Here is a 25581-nt window from a genome sequence, read left to right as displayed (position 1 = left end):
TCTATAAAACAAATATTTTAATAATGTATTTAACTTATGTGTTTTGAATTTATGCTATAATGTATGCTGTGTACAAGTTTCTATATACATTTCCAATACCAGCTTCATGAGCTTTATGTTCCTAAACATCTTACTTTTTTTGCTATAGAAGAAGGAGGCTCCTTTTTCATACTTCTTAGTAAAAATTCCGGCATGTTGTTTTCAATATCTTCACGAGTTCCCTTTTTATGCAAAACTGCAGCCAAAAATGAAATAACCTGGGAGAAAAAAAATTTTTTTAGTTACTGTGTAAATGTTTCAAGATGGACAAAATGTTATGGCTTACATGATTGACTACACAATTAGTGAAAATTTGAGTATATACAAATAGATTTGTTACAGGGATAAACAACATGAAATAGTAGTATTGGTTTTCTTTATATATATTAACAAATGTACAGCACACCTGACCCCTGAGTACAGTGAAAAAGAATTCTCACATGGCTATCACTTCCATGGTAAGTTTTACCTACTGAATGAATTTTTTCTTGATCTCATCAGTTGGGACATTACCTTCTTATTTGTCTCTCTCCATGGAAACTATCTCTTCATATATTCTATTAGAATAAACTACATACATTCTTTTTTCCCTGTTGTGTACTTCGGTTCATCTAATAATTATAGATGGAATGATAGAATGTTATTTTAAGATAGACTAAGACAATTCATCAATATACACACCACTTGGAATAACAGCTATTCTCTAAATACCAAGTAAGAAAGACAAAGAGACATAATAAAGGAAATATAACCTCACATAATGAAGAGCAAGAAATATTTAATAAATTGGACTTTGGTTCAAATTTCAGCCTTAGTTGCTTGGCAGTTATGTAAACTTAGGTGAGATAATCTTTTTGAATAACTGTAAAAATACATGAAAATAGCAAAAATAAATATTTGCAGAGTTATTTTAAAGATTGGGGAAAGTATTTGGGGTATCCATATGGGGGAAGAATCATTACTTTAGAAAAATAAATCATATAAATATTAAAACCTAAAGAAAAAAATATGAGATTGGAAAAACTAAAAAAACAAAAAACAAAAAACAAACAGTTTTTTTAAAATGAGAGTGGGGTCACCTGGATGACTCAGATGGTTAAGCATCTGCCTTCAGCTCAGGTCATGATCTTGGGATCCTGGGACCAAGTCCAGCATCGGGCTACCTGTTCAGTGGGGAGCCTGCTTCTCCCTCTACCTCTCTCTCTCTCTGTCTCTCATGAATAAATGAATAAAATCCTTAAAAAAATAAAATAAAATAAATAAAAAAAGAATGGTTACCTATAATCTCAGTCCCAAATGACAAAGAAAAAGAATGGTGTAAGAGAAGTATTTGAAGAGATAAAAGCTGAAAACTTCTAAAAGCTGATTTAAAAAAAAAAAAAAGTCAAGCCATATATTCCCAATCCACTAAGAACATCAAACCAATAAATAAGTAAATAAATAAATTATCAACCCACAAGTAGGTGTTGCAAAGAAAAACTGCTCAAAACTTGAGACCAAAAAGAAAATCTTAAAAGTAGCACAGGGACAACACAATAGATTACCTACCAAAAAGCAACAACTAGACAAATAGCTGATCTGGCAGCAAAAACAACAAAAGACACTATATGTCGAATGATATTTTCAAGATGGTAAAGAACATAAAAGTAACCTAGTTTTATACCCAGTAAAGATATTATTCAAGAATAAAGATGGAGATATTTTCAGACAAACAAACTGAACAAAATCCTCATCAAAAGAGCACAGTACAGGAAATAATTAATGGATGTTTTCAGGCACAAGGAAAATTATATTATGTAGATGCTCAGTGATGCAGGAAAAACTTAAGAGCAACAAAAATGGTAAATATACAGAAAATATAGATATGTAAACATTATTGAACAAAACTGTCTTCTTGAAATTAAATAAAAGCATTAAAAGATATGACAACACATGCAGTTGAGTCTGAAAGGGCCCAGTGTAATTATAATATTCTGGTGTCCTTACACTGTCCAGGAGGAAATAAAAGTACTTGTTTATATTAAAATTTTTGATAAGTCAAGAATGTTTGTTCTAATCTCTGGGGTAACCACTAGAAGGAAAATACACCAATGTGTAAGTAGTAACCTATTAAGACAGAGATAACAAAATAATATGAAATAATCTATCCAAAAGGAGGCAAAAAAGAAGAAGAAAATAAACATAGGTAACATACAACAAATAAAGAGCAATAATAAAATAGTAGATTTAAATCCATATATATTAGAAAGCACATTTCATGGAGGTGACTAAATGTTACAATTAAAAGACAAAGATCATCAGGTCCATAAAATACATATGCCATTTACACACACACACACAAAAACATTTAAAACAAGGAAAAGGAAAAGTTGTTAAGTAAAAAAATGAAAAGACATGTGAACAAAAACCAAAAGAAAGTCGATATAGCTGTTTTATTAGACTCTAAGGCAAAAACATTACTAAATTAAAAAGATATACTTCAAGCTTGATATTGATTAAAAAATTAATTCATGTGGAAGTTATAACTAGTATAAATTGTTAAGCAAAGAAAAAACAGCTTACTGAAATAAAAGTAGACAAATCCATAGCATAATGGTAAGATTTTGAAATGACTCAGTAAGAAACAAAATAATCAGGGGCGCCTGGGTGGCTCAGTGGGTTAAAGCCTCTGCCTTCGGCTCAGGTCATGATCCCAGGGTCCTGGGATCGAGCCCCGCATCAGGCTCTCTGCTCAGCGGGGAGCCTGCTTCCTCCTCTCTCTCTCGCTGCCTGCCTCTCTGCCTACTTGTGATCTCTGTCTGTCAAATAAATAAATAAATCTTTAAAAAAAAAAAAAAAAAAGAAACAAAATAATCAGTAAAGAAACAGAATATTTGAATCACATGGTTAGCAAACTTGACCTAATGAACATTTGATCAAACACTGCACACTACTGCAAAACATAGCTGCATTTAAAATACATATGAGGGGTGCCTGGCTGGCTCAGTCGGTTTAACATCTGCCTTCAGCTCAGGTCATGATCTCAGGATCCTGGGACTGAACCTTGTGTGGGTTCCCTACTCAGTACGGAGTCATCTATCCTTCTCCTTCTACCCCTATGCACCCTCCCTAGTTATGCTTTCTCTCTCAAATAAATAAATAAAATCTTTTAAAAAAATTAATAACATACACATGAAATATTTATCAAAGCACCATATAAGGTCATGGAACAAATCTCAATACGGTTCAGCAGAAATACAGAATATGTTCTTTAATGTGAGAAACTAGAAATAACAAAAGTTTAAGAAGAAAATCCACAAATATTTATAAAGTAAGAAATATACTTCAAAGAAGAAATAAATTTTATTTATTTATTTTTTTTAAAGATTTTATTTATTTGACATAGAGACAGCAAGAGAGAACACAAGCTGGGGTTGGGGGGGGAGGGGGGCAGGGCAGGGAGGGAGAAGCAGGCTTCCTGCTGAGCAGAGAGCCTGATGCCGGGCTCAATCCCAGGACCCTGGGATCATGACCTCAGCCAAAAGCAGACACCTAATGACTGAGCCACTCAGGCACCCAAGGACTGAGCCACTCAGGTGCCTCAAAGAAGAAATATATTTTAAAGCATATTAGAATAATGGGTGACTCGGTGGCTCAGTTGGTTAAGTAACTACCTTCAGCTCAGGTCATGATCTCAGGGTCCTGGGATCAAACCTCTGCTTCTCCCTCTTCCTCTCCCTGTGCTCTGACCCATCTCCCATCCTCTCTCTCTTTCTCCCAAATAAATAAAATCTTTAAAAATATATATATAAAATAAAGTATATTAGAATATACTTCTAATTTCATAATTAAGATTAGAATATATTTTGAGTTTAACAATAATAAGTAATAATTACATATTAAACTTGTGGACTATACCTAAGATCATGTTTTAGGGACTTAATGCCTATATTAGTAAGAAAAGAAACTGCTAATAAAGTATCTAAGAATCTATTTCAAAAATAAATAAAAATACAGAAAACATAACACAAAAAACCAGAATTATAAACAAAATGTATAAGTGGAAAAGCATATAATAAAAAGAATCAACAAAGCCAAATGATCATTCTAGTGAGGATTTTAAAAAGTGATAAAGCCCCTAGATAATTAATGAAGAAGAAAAACTACAAGAAGAGGTAAATACTCACACACACATACACACAAAGGACATAATAAATAATGTCATGCCAATAACTAAAAATTTGGAAGAAATGAAGAACAGAACTTATCTATACTGACACAAGAAAAAACATAAAATTTACATTTTCATAAAATATTAAATCTCAATACATAATTATAGACCTTACACAAAGAAAACTAAAAGTCAAATGGCTTCACCAATAAAGTCTACCAATGCTTAAGAAAGATATAATGCCAGTCTTGGAGTGCCTGGGTGGCTCACTGAGTTAAATATCCAACTCTTGATCTCGCCTCAGGTCTTGATCTCAGGGTTTGAATTCGAGCCCCATGTTGGGCTCCACACTAGGTGTGGAGCCTACATAAAAAAAGAAAACAAAACAAAACAGGGCATCTGGGTGGCTCAGTCATTGGGCATCTGCCTTCAGCTCAGGTTCTGATCCCAGGGTTCTGGGATCGAGCCCACACTGGGCTCCCTGTTCAGCAGGGAGCGTGCTTCTCCCTCTCCCACTCCCCTGCTTGTGTTCCTTCCCTTGCTGTGTCTCTCTCTGTCAAATAAATAAATAAAATCTTTTTTTAAAAAGATGAAAGAAAAAAGAAAAGGAGAGGGAAAGGAAAGGAGAGGAAAGGAAAGGATGATAAGATAAGGTAAGATAAGATAAGATAAGATAAGATAAGATAAGATATAATGCCAGTCTTAAACTGTTTCAGATTTTAGAAAGGGAGAAATGGTCTCAACTCATTTTATGAGTTTGACATAATCTTGATAAGAAAATATGACAAGCATATTATAGGCAGGAGATTTATAGGCCAATTTTTCTTACTCAGAAGCAAATATTAAATTAAATCCCTTAAAATATTAGCAAATATAACACAGAAATATAAAAAAGAAATATATACTAAAATCAAGTTGGGCTGATTCTGGGAATGTAAGTTTGGTTTAATTTTCAAAATTTAGATATTGTATGGATATTGGGTATTATATGTAACTTTCCTAACATTGGTTTCCTTAAAATAATAGGACAACCCATTTCATCATGATACATTTTACATGAAGTGCTACATTATTAAATTTAAGCACACTGTGAAAAGTTGGGAATGTATATTTTTATCACTAGAGCAACCAACAAAAAAAATGTAAATAGTTAAAAAGCCAATAGGAGAACTGAAATTTTTAAAAATATCCTAGCAACCCAAAAGCAAGCAGGAATGTAGGAAGAATAAGACAGAAAACAGTCTGTTCAAACAAAAAACAAGTAATAAAATGGTATGTACAAATTCAAATATAAAAGAAATTACATTAAATGTAAATGGACTAAACACTCCAATTAAATATCAAGATTGCCAAAATGGATAAAGAGTTGTCTACAAGACACATACTTTTTTTTTTTTTTAATTCCAGTATAGCTCACATACAGTGTTGTATTATTTTCAGGTGTATAATATGGTGATTCAACAATTCTATGTATTATTCAGTGATCATCAAGATGAGTGTCTTCTTAATCTTCACCTATTCCACTCATCTGCCCACCCACTTCCCCTCTGGAAACCCACTTGTTTGTTCTCTATAGTTAAGAGTCTGTTTTTTGGTTTGTCTCTCTCTCTCTCTCTCTTTTTTTTCCCCCTTTGTTTCTTAAATTCCACATGCGAGTGAAATCATATGGTATTTGTCTTTCTCTGGCTGATTACTTTGATTGCCATGTTGTTGCAAATGTCAAGACTGCATTTTTCTTTATGGCTGAATAAAATTCCAGTGTGTGTGTGTGTGTGTGTGTGTGTGTAGATATATCTATACATATCTATATAGATATAGATACCATATCTTCTTCATCCATTGACAGACATTTGGGCTGCTTCCATTATTTGGCTATTGTAAATAATGGTGCAATAAAAATAGGGGTGCATATAGTCTTTTGAATTAGTGTTTTTGTATTCTTTAGGTAAATACCCAGTAGTGCAATTACTAGATCATAGGGTAATTCCATTTTTAATTTTTTGAGGGACCTCCATACTGCTTTCCACAATGGCTGTACCAGTTTGCATTCCCATCAGTGGTGCACAAGGGTTCCTTTTTCTCCACATCCTCGCTAACACTTGTTTACTTTTGTGTTTTTACTTGAGCCACCGATGAGGATTTGATTTCCCTGATGATAAGTGATGTTGAGCATATTTCATGTGTTTGTTGGCCATTTGTATGTCTTCTTTGGAGAAATGTCTGTTCATATCTTCTAACCATTTTAATCTTTTTTTTTTTTTTGGTGTCCTTGTAAGTTTATATATTTTGGATACAGACCTTTTATCAAATGTCATTTGCAAATATCTTCTCCTCCCATTAAGTAGGTTGTCTTTTACTTTTGTTGACTATTTCCTTTGCTGTGCAGAAGTTTTTTATTTTGATGTAGTCCCAATATTTTATTTTTGCTTGTTTCCCTTGCCTCAGGAGATATATCTAGAAAAATACTGTTACAACCAGTGTCAGAGAAATTACTGCCTGGGCAGTAATTACTCTAGTAAGTCTTCTAGAGTTTTTATGGCTTCAGAGGTCTTTAATTCATTGAGTTTATTTTTGTATATGGTATAAAAAACTGGTCCAGTTTTGCACACAGCTGTCCAGATTCCCAGCACTATTTGTTGAAGAGACTTTTTCACATTGTATGTTCTTGCCTCCCTTGTGAAAGATTAATTGACCACGTAACTGTGAGTTTGTTTCTGGGTTTTCTATCCTGTTCCATTGATCTATGTGTCTATTTTTGTTCCAGCACCATACTGTTTGATTACTACAGCTTTGTAGTATTACTTGAAATATGGAATTGTGATGCCTACAGCTTTATTTTTATTTTTCAAGGTTGCTTTGGCTATTTGGGGTCTTTTGTCATTCCATACAAATTTTGGGAGTGTTTGTTCTAGTTTTGTGAAAAATGCTGTTGGTATTTTGATAGGGATTGCATTAAATCTGTATATTGCTTTGGGTAGTATGGACTTTTTATTTTATTTTATTTTATTTTATTTTATTTGACAGAGAGAGAGATCACAAGTAGGCAGAGAGGCAGGCGGGGGGGGGGGGGGGCAGGCTTCCTGTTGGGCAGAGAGCTCGATCCCAGAGCCCTGAGACCATGACCTGAGCTGAAGGTTGAGGCTTAATCCACTGAGCCACCCAGGCACCCCAGGTAGTATGGACATTTTAACAATTTTTTTCTTCCGGTCCATGAGCATGGAATGTCTTTCCATTTGTTTACATCATCTTCAATTTCTTCCATCTGTGTTTTATAGTTTTCAGAGTACACATCTTTCACCTCCTTGGTTAAGCTTATTCCTAGATATTCTATTATTTTTGGTACAGTTGTAAATTGGATCATTTTCTTAATTTCTTTTTCTGTTGCTTCATTATTAGTGTATAGAAATGTGACAGATTTCTGTATATTGATGTTGTATCCTGCAACCTTATTGAATTCCTTTATCAATTCTAGTAGTTTTTGGTGGAATCTTTAGGGTTTTTTATATAAGTATCATGTCATCTGCAAATAGTGAAAATTTTACTTCCTCTTACCAATTTTAATCCTTTTTCTTGTCTCATTGTTGTGGTTAGGACTTCTGGTTATGATGTTGAATAAAAGTGGTGAATATGGACATCCTTGTCTTGTTCTTGACCTTAGGGGAAAAGCTCTCGGTTTTTCACCATTGAGTCTGCTGTTAGTTGTGGGTTTTTCACATATGGCCTTTATTATGTTGAGGTATGTTCCCTTCAGACCTATTTTGTTGAGGGTTTTTACCATGAATGGATGTTCTACTTTGTTAAATACTTTTACTGTATCTATTAAATGATCATATGATTTTTATCCTTTCTCTTATTGATATGATGTATCATGGTTGATTTGTAAATATGGAACCACTTGCATCCTGGGAATAAATCCCACTTGACTGTGGTTTTTTAAAATGTATTGTTAAATTTAGTTTGCTAGTATCTTTTAGAATTTTTTGCATCCAAGTTCATCAGAGATATTGGCCTATAGTTCTCATTTCTGTAGTGTTTTTACCTCATTTTAGTATCACGGTAATCCTGGCTTCATGGAATGGATCTGGAAGTTTTCCTTCCTCTTCTATTTTTTGGAATAGTTTGAGAAGAATGGGAATTAACGCTTTTTTAAATGTTTGGTTGAATTCAACTGTGAAGCTGTTCAGTCCTGAACCTTTGTTTGTTGGGAGTTTTTTCATTACTGATTCAATTTCATTGCCGATAATCTGTTTCATTGCTGATAGTCTGTTCACATTTTCTATTCCTTACTGATTCAGCTTTGGGAGATTATGTTTCTAGGAATTTATCCATTTTTTCTAGTTCATAATAATCTCTTACAATCCTTTGCATTTCTGTGGTGTTAGCTGTTATTTCTCTGCTTTCATTTCTGATTGAGTCCTTTTTCTTTTCTTTTTTCCTTTTCTTTTTTTTTAATGTATCTGGTTAAAGGTGTTTCAATTTTGTTGGTCTTTTCAAAGAACCAACTTCTGGTTTCACTGATCTATTCTATTGGTTTTTGTTTGTTTGTTTACTTTCCATTTTGTTTATTTCTGCTATACAAGACACACTTTAAATATTAAGACACAGAGCTTGAAATAAAGGAATGCAAAAAAGCATACCTTGAAAACAGCAAGCATAAGAATATCAGAGTGACTATCTTAATATCAGATAAAGTAGATTTCAAGTATTATACCAGAAATAGCATTTCATAATTATAGCAGGGTCAATTCCTGATTGAAGACATAGTGATTATAAATATTTATGACTCTAATAACAGAATCTCAAAATACATGAAAGTGAAACTGACAAAATTAAAGGGAGAAATAGATAAACCCCCAAACACAGTAGATTTTAACTTCCCTCTCTCAGTAATACTAAGAACATAGAAAATCTGAACATTATCAATTAACTTGATCTACTAATTGATATTTATAGAACACTACAACCAACTGCAGAAAACATATTCTTTTAAAATGTACATATAGTATATTCAATAAAATGGGCCATAGAAAAAAAATCAATAAATTTTTCAAAATATTGAAATCTTGTAAAATGTATTCTCTAACCACTATGGAATTAGAAATCATTAATGATGAAATATCTAGGAAAAAATAAATATTGGCAAATCAAGCAAACTTGTAACTAACTCAAGAACCAGAGGGAAAAAAAAATCTCAGGAAAAATTAGAAAATAATTTGAATTATATGAAAATGAAAATGTAACACATCAAAATTTATGGAACACAGATAAAGCAAAGTTCAAACATAAAAATAGTGCATCAGAAGATAAGTATGAAATTAATGACCTAAGGTTCTACTTTAACAAGCTAGAAACTGAAGAGTGAAATACATCCAAAGTAAGTAGAAGCAAAACAATAAAAATAGTTGCAGAAATCAATGAAATACCAAAGAAACAACAGATAAAATTAACAAAACTAAAAGTTGGTTCTTTGAAAAGATCAACAAGATCAATAAACCTTGTTAGGCTATCAAGAATAAAACAGAGGGGTGCCTGGATGGCTCAGTCAGTTATGAGTCTGCCTTGGACTCAGGTCATGATCCCAGAATTCTGGGATCAAATCCAGGCATAGGGATCCCTGCTCAGCAGGGAGTCTGCTTCTCCCTCTGCCTCTGCCCCTCCCCCAACTCATGCACACACGCACTCTGTCTCTCTGAAATAAATAAAATCTTTTTAAAAAACATAATAAAACAGAACATAAGATATTCACATTAAAAATGCAGAGGTATCACTCAGATCCTACAAACACTGAAAGAGTGAAAAGGAGTATCATGGAAATCTTTATTAATTTGACAACTTAGATGAAACAGATAAATTCCTTGAAAAATACAATTTACCAAACTGACACAGCAAGAAGCAAAAAATCTTAATAGCTTCATATCTATTAACGGAACTGAAACTATTATCAAAAACCTTCCCTCAAAGAAAACTCCAGGTCCAAAAGACGTTACTAGTAAATTCTATCAAATATTCAAGTATAAAATAACAGAAACTTTACCCAATTATTTTAGAAAAAAGAGGAGGAAGAAACACTTCTCAATTTATTTTGTGAGGTCTGCATAACTTCAAAACCAAACCAGACAAACATAATATGAGAAAACTATAGACCAATATATGTAATAATATAGAGGCAAAAATTCTTAAAATATTAGCCAATTAAATCCAGCAAATATAAAAACAACACCTCATGATCGAATTGAGTTTATCTCAAAAATACAAAACTAGTTTAAGATTAAAAAAACCAATGAATATAAATCACATTGATTCATATAGTATGTTAACAGAGAAAAGGAGAAAAATTGATCTCAATGGATGCAGAAAACGTATTTGATAAAATTCAATACATAGTAACTATGAAAAAAAAAAAAACCTTAGAAATTAGGACTAGAAGGAAATATCCTGTATCTGATAAAAGATAGTATGAAAATCCTACAGCTAATATACTTAATGTTAAAATACTGAATTTTTTCTAAAACAGGAATGAGATAAGGATGTCACTGCTTCTATTCACATTGTCCTAGAATCCTACCTAGCCAGTGAAATAAGGCAAGAAATAGAAATAAAAGATAAAAATTAGAGAAGTAGGATGACATATACTGTTTACACAGAAAATCCCAAGGCATCTAACAAACAACTACTTGAACTAGCAAGTGATGAATTTAGCAAGGTAGCAGGATATGAGCTCAATATATAAAAATAAATTTGATTTTTATATACTACCAGCAAAAAATTAGGATATTAAATTTAAAAGTTCCACTAACAATAGATCAAAAATATATAATTACATATAACAAAATATGTATAAGCCCCATATACACAACTATAAAGCCCTGCTGAGACAAATTAAAGACCTAAATTAATGGAGCTATCATTCCATGTTAATTCTCCCCAAAGTGTTCTATAAATTCAATATAACTGAACTCCATAATCCTAATAAAATCCTAAAAAGATATGTTCATGGAACTTGACACATTGATTAGAACTTTACATCAAAATATAAAGGATTACATAAAGATATACAAGGTATAACAAGAAAGTAATAACACAAAATTGCATATTAGTCAAACCAAACAAGACCATTCTAGTCTTTTTTGTTCTATACCATTGTTCAGTCTGACTATCCTCATACTCAATTTTGTGTTAATTACTTACATACATGGACAAACAACTCAGTTTAAAGATGGACAAAGGACTTGCATCTTAATCACTTTGGAGCACTATAACAGATTACCATAGACTGCATGGCTTAAACAACATTCTCACAGTTCTACAGTCTAGGAAGTTCAGGATCAAAATTCTGGCAAATCTGGTCTGGTGAGAGACCGATTCCTGGTTTACAGATGGCTTGCAGTCTTCGTCTTGTACCCTCAGATGACAGAGAACAGAGAGGAAGCAACCTTTCTCCTATCTCTTCTTACAATGTCACTAATCTCACCCTAAATTACTCCTCAAAGACCCCATCTCCAAATAATACTATTACACCGGGGATTAGAGTCTCAACACATGCATTATGGGGGGACACAAACATTCAGTCTACATATCAACTTGAATATATACTTCTCCAAAGAAGATAGCTAGCTAGCTAGATATGGCCAAAAAGCACATAGAAAGTTGTTCAACATCACTGGTCATTATAGAAATGCAAATCAAAAGCACAATGAGATACCACTTCACATGCACTAGAATGGCTATAATGAAGAAAGTTTAATAAGTATTGACAAGAATGTGCAAAAATAGGAAACCTTACACATTGCTGGTGGGAATGTAAAATGATACACCAGTTCCTCAGAAAAATAAACAAAGAAATACCATATGATCTAGTAATTTTACTACTAGGTACATAAACAAATGAAAGCTATCACAGAATCCTGTACATGATAGCAGCATTTTTCATAACAGCCAAAAAGTGGAAATAATCCAAATGTCTACCAAAGGATGAATAGAAAAGCAAATTGTGGTATTTACATACAATAGAATATTCCTTAGCCATAAAAAAAATGAAGTACTGATATATATTACAGCTTGGTTGAGCCTTGATAGCATCATACTAGATGAATGAAAGAAGCCAGGTTCAAATGGTCACAATTGTATGATTCCTTTTACATGAAGTATTCAGGAAAAGCAAATCCATATAGACAAAAGGCCGATTAGTGGTTGTCAGGGAAATGAGGGTAATTACTTCTGGGGTGTTCTGTGCTGATGAAAAATTTTAAAACAGAGAGAGAAGGGGTTGCATAACATTGTGAATGCACTAAATGACTTGTATACTTTAAAATTGTTTTAATTTAGGTTCAGTTGGTTAAGCCGCTGCCTTCGGCTCAGGTCATGATCCCAGGGTCCTGGGATGGAGTCCCTCATTGGGCTCCTTGCTTGGCAGGGAGCCTGCTTCTCTCTCCATCTCTGCCTGCCACTCTGCCCGCTTGTGTGCTCACGCTTGCACGCTCTCTCTCTCTCTCTCTGACAAGTAAATAAATAAATAAAATCTTTTAAAAATAAAACAAAATGGTTAATTTATGTTATGTGAATTTTACCTCAATAAAAAAATTTTAAATTATACTTTACATTTTTATGAAAGACATTTGTACATTTAAGATATAATCAGCATTATTTTAGTTCTTAAAAAAGGTGGAAAAAATGTAAAATGTCAAGTTAATACACATCAATGATTTAATAAACAGGAGCTGTTATTGTCAGCATCATTCTACTGAGATAAGGAGGCTTGTACACAATCTCATATATCACAATAAAAAAAGCAGATTTTTCAGCAAATTATGTTATCTAAAAGTTTATAAAATACTGATATATGAGAATGGTCAAAACTTGTGCTGAGTTTTAAAATATTCTAACAAAATTTGCATTCCTAACCCATATTATATAAGGCAGTGTAATGCAGGAGTCTGACCAACCAGTTTTATACTAACTATGTGACCTTGGGCAATTTACATAATGTGTCAATAGATTTCAATTTTTTCATCAATAAAATGGGGGCAATAATGCCTAATTAACATGTATGCTTAACAGAAAATGCCTATCATAGAGCCTAACAATGCAGGGATCATTAAATATAAGCCATAACACATGATTAGCTAATCCAACTTAAAATTCATTAGTCCATTCAATAAAAATATATTCACTACCTAATACATGCCAGGTGTTGTGCTAGGTGCTAGAAAAGTTTAAATGAAATGTTTATTTGTATCTGCCAGCAGTTCAAAATCCAGTTGACTTGAGGATGGGGTGCAGTGGGAAAGGAGATGAGTTGAGGAAGCATGGCTGAGAAAAAAATTAATGAGCAGAAAATAGTTATTAAATTCAGCAAGAGATTGATACGAGCAAAATGGCTGATGTAGAACTCAGACCAAAGGAGGTAGAAAGAATGTTTCACAAATGACAGAGGACAATAACGAAAAGTTTAGCAACTGGGTATTGACTACAATGGGACATGAGGAAACTACACAGTGAAGGAAATGTTCTATATCTTATTAGAGTGGTGGTTATATGTATACATATATATGAGTTGAATATGCATAACTGTATACTTTTGATCCATGCATTTTACTGTTCATAATTAAAGACAGAATCATATACATACATACACACACACAGATACATATATTCTTTTGAATTACAGGCAAACTGGTCCTCAAAGGCTACTAAAAAGGCAGAAAAGATACCAAAAGATATCAATCCATTGCTTTCCTCTAAATTCATCTATGGATTTTTTCATTATAAGAAAACTATATTCTTAATTATGATAGTTCATAATTCAATCTGTTCATTTACCCAAAATGAAGAAAATCTTAATTTTAACTTAATTTGTCAAATTCCATGAATTTGAGAATTCTATAAAATATTGGGAAATTTTAATAAAAATCTAGGATTTTGTATTCATTCCCAATTTTAATTTCTTAGTACAATTAAAAACTAAAAGTGAAAATAGATGAACTATTGGTGTTGAACACATCATGGGCACAAATGTACACAAGGAAACTTCTGGGGTGATAGATATATTCATTATCTTGATTGTGGTATTGTAGGTATCATTTGTTGGGTGCATATATATGTAAAACTTACCAAACCATATACTGTAAATTTATGCACTTCACTGTATATCAATTTTATCTTTAAAAAGTACATACACAACACACAAATGTATATATATACACATACAACCAATACGTCTGCTAAAACTAGTAAGACTGAAAAAATCAAATTGTGTAAGAACATGAAGCAACCATAATTTCATACATTGTTGGCAGGAATGCAGAATGGTACAAACATTTTGGAAAAGGTTTGGCAATTTCTTCTAAAACTAAGCATAGGTTAGTTTATGACCAAGTAATTCCATTCCTAATTATTTACTCAAGAAAAGTGAATACATAAAAAATTGTTCAAGAGAGTTCTAGCAGTTTTATTCATAACAATTAAAAACTGGAAACAGCTCACGTGCCCATCAGCTGGAGAATAAACAAAATGCAGCATCTATAGAATGGAATAACTACCAGCGATAAAAAGGAACAAACTAGTTATGCAATTAATAACATAGATGAGACTCAAAATATTATGCTAAGTGAAAGAAGCTTGACACAGAGTACACATGTATGATCTTATTTATATGTAAATACAAAATTAATCTATGATATAAAAAAGTAGAACAGTGATTGCCTCTTGGGGTGGTGGAAGACCAGGAAGAAACAGAATGACCTCTTCTGGAGTGATGACAACGTCCTGTATCTTGAAAGGGTTTATTTGACTTACACTGATGTCAAAGCTCATGGAATGACAGGTACCCTTAAGACTTGTGCATTTCACTTTAAATTTTACTTCAAAATGAAAAAAAAAAGAATTGTAAATAAATACTGATTAGCTAATGACACATGTTCAAGTGTTTGGGGATAGGATATATTAATGACTGCTACTTTAAAATGCAACAAAACATGGTTTGATAGATGGATAGATAAGTGATAAACCCATGTATAATGACATGTTGAAAGAATCCAGGTGGTGGGTATATGGGTATTCATTTTATAATTCTTCCAACTCTTCTATATGTTTGAAAAGTTTCATAGTAAGATCTTTCATAGTAAGATCTTATATATGCTGTATATTCAACTGCTCCCTCTCAGTCAGATAGATCCTTCCAATTCACTTAAAGAATACTCAAGTTCCTCCTATTCCCAAATGATACAAACAAACAAAAAAGAAACTTCCTCAAAATTCCAACCTCCTTCAGCTACTAGGTCACTTTTGTTCCTTTCAAAGCCACATTCTTAAAGAGGTAAGCATACTTCCCTTGTCTATGCCTTCACCTACTTCGTCTGGCTTGTGCCCCCGCAAATTCCAGCAAAACAGCTCTTGTTCAAGAAACCAATAATTTCTGGGGCGCCTCGGTGGCTCAGGGTTAAAGTCTCTGCCTTCGGCTCAGGTCATGATCCCAGGGTCCTGGGATCGAGCCCCACATCGGGGTCTCTGCTCAGCAAGGAGCCTGCTTCCTCCTCTCTCTCTCTCTGCCTATTTGTGATCCCTGTCTGTCAAATAAATAAACAAACAAACAAACCAATAATTTCCAAGGTCACTAGATCAAATGTACATTTTAAAATCCTCATCCCTTGAAGAATGTAAAATATTAAACTGACATTTTTAAATTTGAAATAAGAGAAACAAACTTCATTTGGTATGTAAACCAAGCTTTTCTAAAAAGAAAAGCTCAATTTCATATTATGGTCAAGTCAGAATGTGAGAAGGGGAAAACTTAAGGGATGTTATCAGAAAAAAGGAAAAAAGGAAAAAAATGAATAAGATTATATGGGTGCCTGGGTGGCTCAGTCATTAAGCAGCTGCCTTCAGCTTGGGTCATGATCCCAGGGTCCTGGGATCGAGGCCCACAACAGGCTCCCTGCTCCAAGGGGAGCCTGCATCTCCCTCTCCTGCTCCCCCCTGCTTGTGTTCCCTCTCTCTCTGTGTCTCTGTCAAATAAATAAATAAAATCTTAAAAAAAAAAATTATACTACAGTCCAAATGGTAAATGCCAATGGTAATAAATGCCAAAAGTAAATTTTCATAGACCATTTTTACCTAATTCTACTGTATTTTGAAATTCTATTAAACTTATTAACTATTGTCCACAGTTCTTTAATTGGTTTAGCCATTGTATTTATAGAAGTTCCACCTTAAATGGATCTCCCAAACCCCCTATTTATGTAGAACTTATTCTCTGAGCTATAAGAATAATAACTAGAGATGTAGGTCCCCAAGGATCAGAAAAGTCCAGCCAAGTATCAAAACTAGTGTAGAAATCATGTCCTAACCTTCAGAAGATAAGCCCTCAGGACTTTCAAAGCACATTCATAACACAATTGAAAGTGTTCCAAGGATTTCAGTGTGTCAGGTAATATAAAATTGTGCAGTAAAACCACTTTAAAAAATACAACATAAAATAAAGGGAATAACTTTATAACATGGACTTCAGAGATGAAAGCTATATTTGAGCCTAAAACATGCATAAGAATTTGAATTGTATTTGGTAGTTTTGATGCGAGGAGACTCCCAACTAGTTCCCAAAAAGGTCACTTTTTGTAGCACCCTGATGTTTCTGATTTTGCAGATTAGCAGGCATTGGTGGGAAAGACATTCTAGCATAGGCAAAAACAATAAAACTATATGTAAAGATAGTCATATTAGTTGTTTATAGTTATAGAGAGTTATTTCTTTTCCTCTAGTATTCATCCATACACCTTGGTCACAGATGATAGTTTCCTAAAGGTTCCTTTCTATATTCTTGCCACCTATTCTCCTGAGAAAGTAAATTTGTTTACTCCATAAGCAATTATTTAGCACCTTCAGTGTGCAAGCTTAGAACTAAGTGCATTGCCTAGGCTTAAAGGGACAAACAGTATGGCTAATGATGATGGACTATGATTATTGAATGATCAAGTTTCACTCTAGCTTTTTACATCAGAGCCTATACACAATTGCATTTCTAGACTATTTTTTAAAGATTTTATTTATTTATTTGAGAGAGTGAGAGCACATACACTGGTGAGCAGGGGGAGGGGCAGAGAGAGAGAAGGAGATGGAGAGAGAGAATCTGAAGCAGACTCTGGGCAGGGAGCCCTGATGTGGGACTCAATCTCCCAACCCTGAGATCATGACCTGGAGTGGAAACCAAGAGTATGACCCTTAACCCAATGAGCCACCCAGGTGCCCCTAGACAATTTTTAAATGCTAAAATTAGTTTTTCACTTACCTTTGAGTTCCACTAACAATAGAGGTGTCATGAAGAATAAAATGGCTTAAATTCAATTATAATGAAGGAAACACAGGAGGTAATCAGAAACTAGACAAACACTCCTTGAAAATCCAGAGTGATTATATAGTATAAAGTCTGGTTTCTGAACTCTAATCTTTTTAGGTCACAAAACTTTGTGATAAGCAGCTTCTGACAGGGCTCCCAATAATCTCCACCTGTTGGTATCCATAACCCTGTTTAATCTTCCCCTTTGAGTAAGAGCTGAACCTAGAAATTTGCTTCTAAAGAAGCAAATATGGCAAAAGTGAAGGGCTGTCTCTTCTGTGATTAGGTTACAAAAGACCATGAGTTCCCTCTTACTTGTGCTCTCTCCTACCCTCTCACTTGCTCTCCCTGAGAAAGTATGCTGCCATATTATAAGAAACTCCATTAAGAGGCTCCTATAGCAAGGAACCAAGGGAGCCCTTCACCAATAAATAGCTCACGAGAAACGAGGCCTCAGTCTAACATCCCACAAGGAACTGAATCCTGCCAACAATCATGTGGCCAGGAAGGGAATCTGCCCTAGTCCAACCTTGAGAGGACTGCTGCCTTGTGAGAGCCTGAGCCAGACGACCCTGCTAATCTGTACCTGGATTCCTGACCCACAGAAACTGTAATATAATAAATGCATTCTGTTGTAAGCTGCTAAAGTTTGGAGTAATTTCTTATAGAGCAATAGATAATTAGCACTTCCTCTCAAGACTTCTGGCACACATTTTAGGGAAATAGGAAACCTCTCTGAAGTCCATCAGTAGAATTCCTAGTGGTTCAGGGATCCCAGATTAAGAAACTTCTGATATGATAAATCCTAAACAATATACACAAAATGCCCGCAAGAAATCAATTTAACCATGCTATGTAGCTTGACAAATGGCAGAATACTTCCCTTCCATACAGTATTGCTAAGAAACTTAAACTACTTTAAATATACTTGATATCTTCATACTAGTATTACCAAAGGTAAAGTCAAGCCAAGTTATACCAAAACATTATTCTGAATAACATATTTCAGATACTAAACAAGTACTGAGGATAAAATAATGACTATACACCATCCTAATTTTGAGGACTTTCCTGTCCAGTGGGTGAGAAACACACATACACACACACAAAATAGTTACTGTAAGAGTTGGGCGCACAAATAGAGATTTGTATATGGTATCCATTCATGTACATAATAAAATGACTTTAATGAATTTTAATTGTAAAGTAATTAAAAGAAATACCTGTACTGTTTTTCCAAGTCCCATGTCATCACCAAGAATACATCCTTTTCCTTGAATGAAGTGTGCATACAGAAACTGGGCTCCTTCCCTTTGGTAGTCTCTCAAATACCTGTTAATAGTATAAGGAATAGAGTCCCCATCTTCAGATAACGGAAAAGCAACAGCAGAGGATGGAAATTTTCGGTCTGGGAAATAAGGTTTTTCCAAATCTTCATCATCAAATATAAAACTCCTGGAGCAATCTTTAACAGATTTTACTTCTTGAAGTCTTTTAAGAGGTACTTTTCTTTCTTGAAAATCTGAATATAAGATGATTGCAAAGGACTTCCCATTTTCATCCACTGTGACAGATTTTACGCTTGCTTCACAAAGTGTCCCATTATCTGGAGAAGGGGCAAGACATCTTTCTCCTGGATGCCATATGTCTGTAATAATAAAGAAGATAATAAAATTTCCGAATCTAACTTATAAAGTAACCTCCCATTTATCCACTGCAATGAGAAAAAAAAAATGTATCTCACACGAATACCCTTTCCAAATTACTGAAACAAGATAAATTATAACATGTATAGATATTCTCCTAAAACATATTGTCAAATGTTCTCCTATAATAAGCAGAATAAAGGATATATAATTTACTTCCGGTTGTTCTCACCCTGGCTGTGTGTCATAATCTCCTCATTCATGCTTGGACACTACCTCTGTTGATTGTGGTTCAGTGGCTACAGGCCATAGGCATTTGGTTTTATTACTTTGTTTGGTGGATATTGTTGAATCCAAAGGGCCATTCTGATTCACAGCCACGGTTGAGAACCACTGATTTAGATATTCATGATGATTCATGAACATTATGTATATTATTCATGATATTGTAGAGTAATAGTAAATGGGACTTGATAATGAGTAAGCTAAAATCCTCTAGACAGCAATTCTTTTGTGATTCTCCTGTCTGCATTTTCCCATCTCCTTTCTCTATAAAGAGCTGTTCCTTCTTGTCAATACTGCTACTATTTTTTTTAACTTGAAAAAAAATTTTTTTAGTATTGCTGCTTCTAAACTGTTTCTTGAATTTGTATACAACTAACCAAGGGAATCTCTAATTCAACCACAAAGTAACGTGTGCCAGCTCTGTCATAGCTTTTTTCCTTTCCAGTTTTTAAAGGGTTGCAGTTCTTAAAAAAGAAAAGAATTCAAAGATCTCTTTCTGCTAATATTCTATTATTTGAAAAGTCTGACCCCTTTCTCTATATGTATTTATTCAGTGCTTAATTGTATAGCTTTCTATTTTATTTTCATTAAAAAAAAATTTTTTTTAATTTATTTGACAGCGAGAGCAAAAAAGCACAAGCAGGGGAGCAGCAGAGGGAGGGAGACAAGTAGGCCCCCCACTGAACAGGGAGCCCGATGCAGGGCTGAATCCCAGGACCCTGAATCATGACCCAAGCTGAAGGCAGAAGCTTAACCCACTGAGCCACCTGGGCACCCTATCTGTTTTATTTTCTATTCAGAAAATACAGCACTATGAATAGGGAGGGGAGTATCTTTATAGCATACAACTAGTATAATTAAAAGATACCAAATAGAGGATATTAAATAAAAATATTTGCTATATGGAATTTCATATAGCAAGAATTACAGAGGAGTTATATGGTTACAGATATAAGAATACTAGGAATTATTTTTCTCACATATTTCTTATTGAGATCAGGTGACCACTGGGAGTTTCTTAGGATCTTTCCGATGATTTCTCGTTAGGTTTTTATAACATTTGTGATTATAATATGACTAGTGTATCTATACTGTCTTAAGCACAAATAACTCATTATGCTATTCCTCAGCAGTTGTGCCTCAAAAGTAAAACCATTATTCCCACTAACTTTGGTAAGGTTATTTTGCATAACAATTAGAAGTACGCCAAGAAAAATCTATTCTCCCACTCTAATCTTTGGATCCAAACTGTCAGCTTTGCGCAGTGGCAGTATTGTAGCCAATGAGGTTTATCCGAGGCGCGATTATTGCTAATTGGATCCAAACTGTTCAAGACCTGTCACACAATTCTAAAAGACATAGTTTGTTTTTGTTTTTTAAGATTTTTATTTATTTATTTGACAGACAGAGATCACAAGTAGGCAGAGAGGCAGGCAGAGAGAGAGGAAGGGAAGCAGGCTTCCCGCTGAGCAGAGAGCCCGATGCGGGGCTCGATCCCAGGACTCTGGGATCATGACCTGAGCTGAAGGCAGAGGCTTTAACCCACTGAGCCACCCAGGTGCCCCCTAAAAGACAATGTTTTAACAAGAAACTAAAACCTTGATCCACTGTACAGGGATAACAGATCAGTGGGCCCTATTTTCATAACCATACCATTTGAGCCTTAGGACCTGAATTAACCCTTATAGCAATTCTTAACACATTATTTCTGTTTCACATGATTTGTTTGCCTATCCAGAAAATGCCTTCCAATTTTTAAACACTTAAGTCATTAATGTGTTATTATTAAACATATATGTTTTTACCTACCAAATACTGTATGTACCACAATAGGTATAAAATGAAAAAAACAATGTAAAAATGATAATGATTAAACCTTGCTTAGAACTAGTCTTTCCAAATCTCATTAAATGGCATCATCATCTAGCCAACTTTTCACAACAGAAAACCTTTAGCCAGCCCTTATTCGTTTTATATTCCTCCCTACATCCAATCCATCAGAAAGTCCTGCTCATTCTCCCTCCATTATGCTACCACCTTTCTAAAACAACTGTTGGCAAACTTTTTCTGCAAAGAGTCAGATTTTAGCTTTTTATTATTTTAGTTTTGCAGACTATACAGTCTCTTACCCTTGTAACACAAGAGAAGGGACAGAGAACACATAAACACATGGGCATGGCTGTGTTCCAATAAAACTTTATCTACAATAAGTATCAGGCTGAATTTGGCCCTGGCCCGTAATTTGCTGTTCTCTGCCCTAAAGTATACCACCTATGGCTTTCTCCTAAATTACCACTATAAACTCTTAACCATTCTCTCTGCTGCCATCCCTACAATCCATTTTACACATAGCAGCAATACTATTTCAAAATATAAATTACTGGGTGCCTACATGGCTCAGTCAGTTATGCATTTGATTTCAGCTCAGGTCATGATCTCTGGGTCCTGGGATCCAGCCCTGCGTCAGGCTTCATGCTCAGTGGGGAATCTGCTTGAGGATTCTCTTCCCCTCTCTCTACCCCTCCCTCTGCCTGCCTGCTCTCTCTTTAAAATAAATAAATTTTTTAAAAAATTAAAAATTACTAGTAAATCTTTAATGTAAAACTTTTCAATAGTTATCATTACATAAAGAATAAAGTACAAACTCCTTACTATAGCCTTTAAGTCCCAGCATGATCTACCAATACTTACCTCTCCAACTCAATCTCACTTTTCCCCTGTACTTAAACATGCTAAGCAAGTCTTCTCTCAGCTGTTTTTATGTCATCTTCTCACCTTATTTAAAGTAGGGTACCCTTTTGTTCTGTATCTCAGTATTTTATTGCCTCCATAACTCACATCACAATGTTTAATGACTATGTTTATTTGTTTTTATCTGTCTTTCCCACTAGAGAGTAATTTCTTTTCCAGAAAAATGTCTGTATTTTTCAAGTTTTATCCCCAGCATCAGCACTCAATAGGCACTCAATAAATGTGCTGAATTTATTAACAAACACACATCCTTTATCTCACAGATCCTAGATATCTAGTGAGGGAGACAGATACTAAAAAGTTCACAAACACAAAATTGCAATAAGTGCTTCAGAAGATAAGAACAGAGTACTATGAAAAAAAAAGTATTGAAGAAATGTAATTTAAAGGGGAAGAAGATCTAAGAAGAGGATCTCTAAGCACATAGCATGTGCAAAAGCCCTATGGGCTTCACACAACAATTCCAGAAATCTATTTGGTTCCTTAGTTTGAATAATTTCTAGAACTAAAGAGATTCCGTTAAGTTTGAGCAAAGGCTGGAATCTCTCTGTATCAAATTCTAGAACAAATATCTTAAATTGGGAGGATTTCCCATGGGGTTGAATGGCAGCTCCTCTTTAACGTCATTTCCTTTCCTCCTTCATTCCAGGCTGGCTTCTTGCTATTGGTCAACCATGGCAAGCATGCTCCCACCTCAGGGCCCCTGAGTTTTCTATTCCTTCCATAAACACTCTCCCTAAACACCCAAATGACTGACCCTTTCACTTCATTCAGGTCTCTGCTCCAATGGCATCTTCTCAGAGGTGTTTTCTCTGACCACTCAATCTAAAATAGCACTCCCTGCCACTCTTCCTTTACCTTGCTTAATTCCATTTTCAAAGAAAAATATGAAATATCTGTTATTGTTTATCTCAACTTAGCTCCCTAGAGCAGGGACTTAACTTTGTTCACTACTATATCCTGGGCACCTAGAACAATGGTTGAAACTCAAATACTTGTAGGACTAACAAATATTTATATAGAGCTAATATTTGAAGACTTATGTGTGCCAGGCATGTGCTTTATTTCATGTAAGCCTTACCACCATCCTTTCATGACTTCATGTAAGTAATATTATTAGTTCCATTTTCCAAATGGTGAAACAGGGCGCCTGGGTGGCTCAGTGGGTTAAAGCCTCTGCCTCTGGCTCAGGTCATGATCTCAGGGTCCTGGAATCGAGCCCCGCATCGGGCTCTCTGCTCAGCAGGGAGCCTGCTTCCCCCTCTCTCCCTGCCTGCCTCTCTGCCTACTTATGACCTCTGTCTGTCAAATAAATAAATAAATAAAATCTTTAAAAAACAAAACAAAACAAATGGTGAAACAGATAAAGGTTAACCAGCTTGCCCATGGTTACAAATGGCAGATCCAGGATTTGAATCAAGCTATCTGACTTTATAGCTACACTACTGTACCATGCACACAGGAATAAACAAGTCCCGGGAACTGAGTAGTCCCTCTTCCTTTTAACTGAGGTCTGAGCACCACAGCCACTACAATCCCCACTCAGCAGCTTCACTACTTATTTCACCTGCCAGGCTTCTGTGGGTAGTTATATTTGTGATCCCTGAGTTAGAGTGTCATCAATTCCTAGCCTTCGTAGCTGAGTCTTATTACATGACTTCTCTAAATTTTAGCTCTGAATTCTTCATCTATTTAATGAGATGGATACCTTCCTCAAAGGAAAGCATGGAGATAAACAAGCAGCATATTGTTGGGCACAGAACAAGCACTCAATATCTGAGAATTTTTATTATATCACTTTTAATAATGAAAGCTATTAATTTGGGGGCAAGAAGGCATTCCACTTGACTTGTGTTAGATAACCACACCCCCCTTAAACCCCGTTTTAAGGACCCAATAAAGGTTGACTGTAAGGCCCTGATTCAGGACATCATATGTTAAGGTCTTTGTGCCATCAAATAATGTGAACTGAATATCTCAACCTTTATTCCCATTCGCTAAGAACTGGGGCATAGAAGGATAAAAAATAAACATACTACACATTTAGGGAGGGCTTAATATGGACCAGAAGCTGGGTCACATAAGTGCGTTGCATCCACCGTCACATTTCATAATCACAAGAACTCAGCAATGGTCTGTTTTACAGATGAGGAAACTGCCCAGTTTCTCAGCAAGTAACTGTCAGAGCCACCACTAGATCCAGTCTGACTCCAGAATCCAAGTTCTCAACACTGAATCCCAAAGAACTTGCGCCAGACTCCAGCTGTCATTCAGAAGAGCCCACAAGGTAAAACCCCAACCCCAAGAGAACTGGCAGGAATGGGTCCAACCCAGCGCAGTAGACAGCTGCCTGGGCTGACAGGCGAGCACCGAGCTTGTACCTTTGCCGGCGGTTTCCGCGCGAGGCTTGGGGGCAGAGGGATCCATCTGGCCAGGGGGAGGGGCCGGGCAGCCTGGCTGCGTACAACACTCGACAGGCGGCCGAGGACCTGGAGGACGAGGCGGGCGGGAAGACTGAGGCCAACGCCACTTCCTGCAGCCCTGCGTACATCGCCCCCCTTGAAGCGCGACGCCAGCGGCCGAGGGGAACACAGGTGGAGCCCGAGATGATCCAGGGAGAAGGGAGGCGGCCTCCCAGGCAGCGGCAGAGCTGGAGAGTGCTGTGGAGACTGGCAAGGCGGCGCTCACCTAGTCATCCCGCTATCCGCCAGGGGAGGAAGTAAGCCGGCAAATGGACGGACCCGTTACCGTCTCTTTCAGAGTTGACCCTACCGTTACCTTCCCCTGCAACTTTCAGCCCTGGCTCGGAAAATCCCGCGAGATCGGGCGCCTGAACTGTCATTACGATCTCGCGATAAAAAAATCTTGGTTCACGTGGGCGGAGTCGTGTTCCTGCCATCTTTGCCCCAGATGCCGGTAACACAAAGGTCCGCGACACTTGCAAATGTCGCAAAGTTTGATGTCGCCGGCCTGCCTGTTGCCGATATTGCAGACAACACGGAGGCGCGAGATCCCCGTGGGCTCGCACCTGCGCCAGTCTTCTAAGGGCTGACTCATAGCTGGAGACCGTGTGCGCGCTCGCGGCCTGCTGGCTTATACTTGGTACTTCCTCGCGTCCCTCGTGTAGCGCCTGCCCAGGAACTTGAGTCCAGTGACTCCCTCCTGGAGCGCTGTCTCAGCGGGGTGGGACACCCGGAAGCCAGCGCTTCACGACACTCACGGGTGGCTGAGGAAACTTAGTGGTCCCACACTAAAATATAGTAAAAAACGACTCCTGTGAGTGCAAACCCGCAATACGTGCCATAAATGGAAGATAAAGGTAAAAATACTACGAAAATTTAAAGTGTTTTTCCGTGTACCATCTACGGTTAACAGTGGTT

General features: G+C 35.7%; 1 protein-coding gene across 1 annotated transcript in view; it reads right to left on the bottom strand.

The window, feature by feature from the left end:
- The window catches only part of ERCC6L2 (ERCC excision repair 6 like 2), a 127622-nt gene extending 102615 nt beyond the window's left edge, over positions 1-25007 (bottom strand). Inside the window, exons 1-3 of the mRNA XM_080819719.1 lie at positions 24583-25007; positions 18743-19167; positions 135-257 (exon numbers count right to left, since the gene is read on the bottom strand). Of these exons, the coding sequence (XP_080675845.1) occupies positions 135-257; positions 18743-19167; positions 24583-24628 (594 nt within the window). The 5' untranslated portion in view covers positions 24629-25007. The remainder of the gene's footprint in view (positions 1-134; positions 258-18742; positions 19168-24582) is intronic.
- Between the last annotated feature and the right edge of the window lie 574 nt (positions 25008-25581).

This window comes from Martes martes (genome assembly GCF_963455335.1).
Source record: "Martes martes genome assembly, chromosome: 12".
Taxonomy (NCBI): Eukaryota; Metazoa; Chordata; class Mammalia; order Carnivora; family Mustelidae; genus Martes; species Martes martes.
Note: the sequence above shows the minus strand (reverse complement) of the source record. Positions and strands in the feature narration are given on the sequence as shown.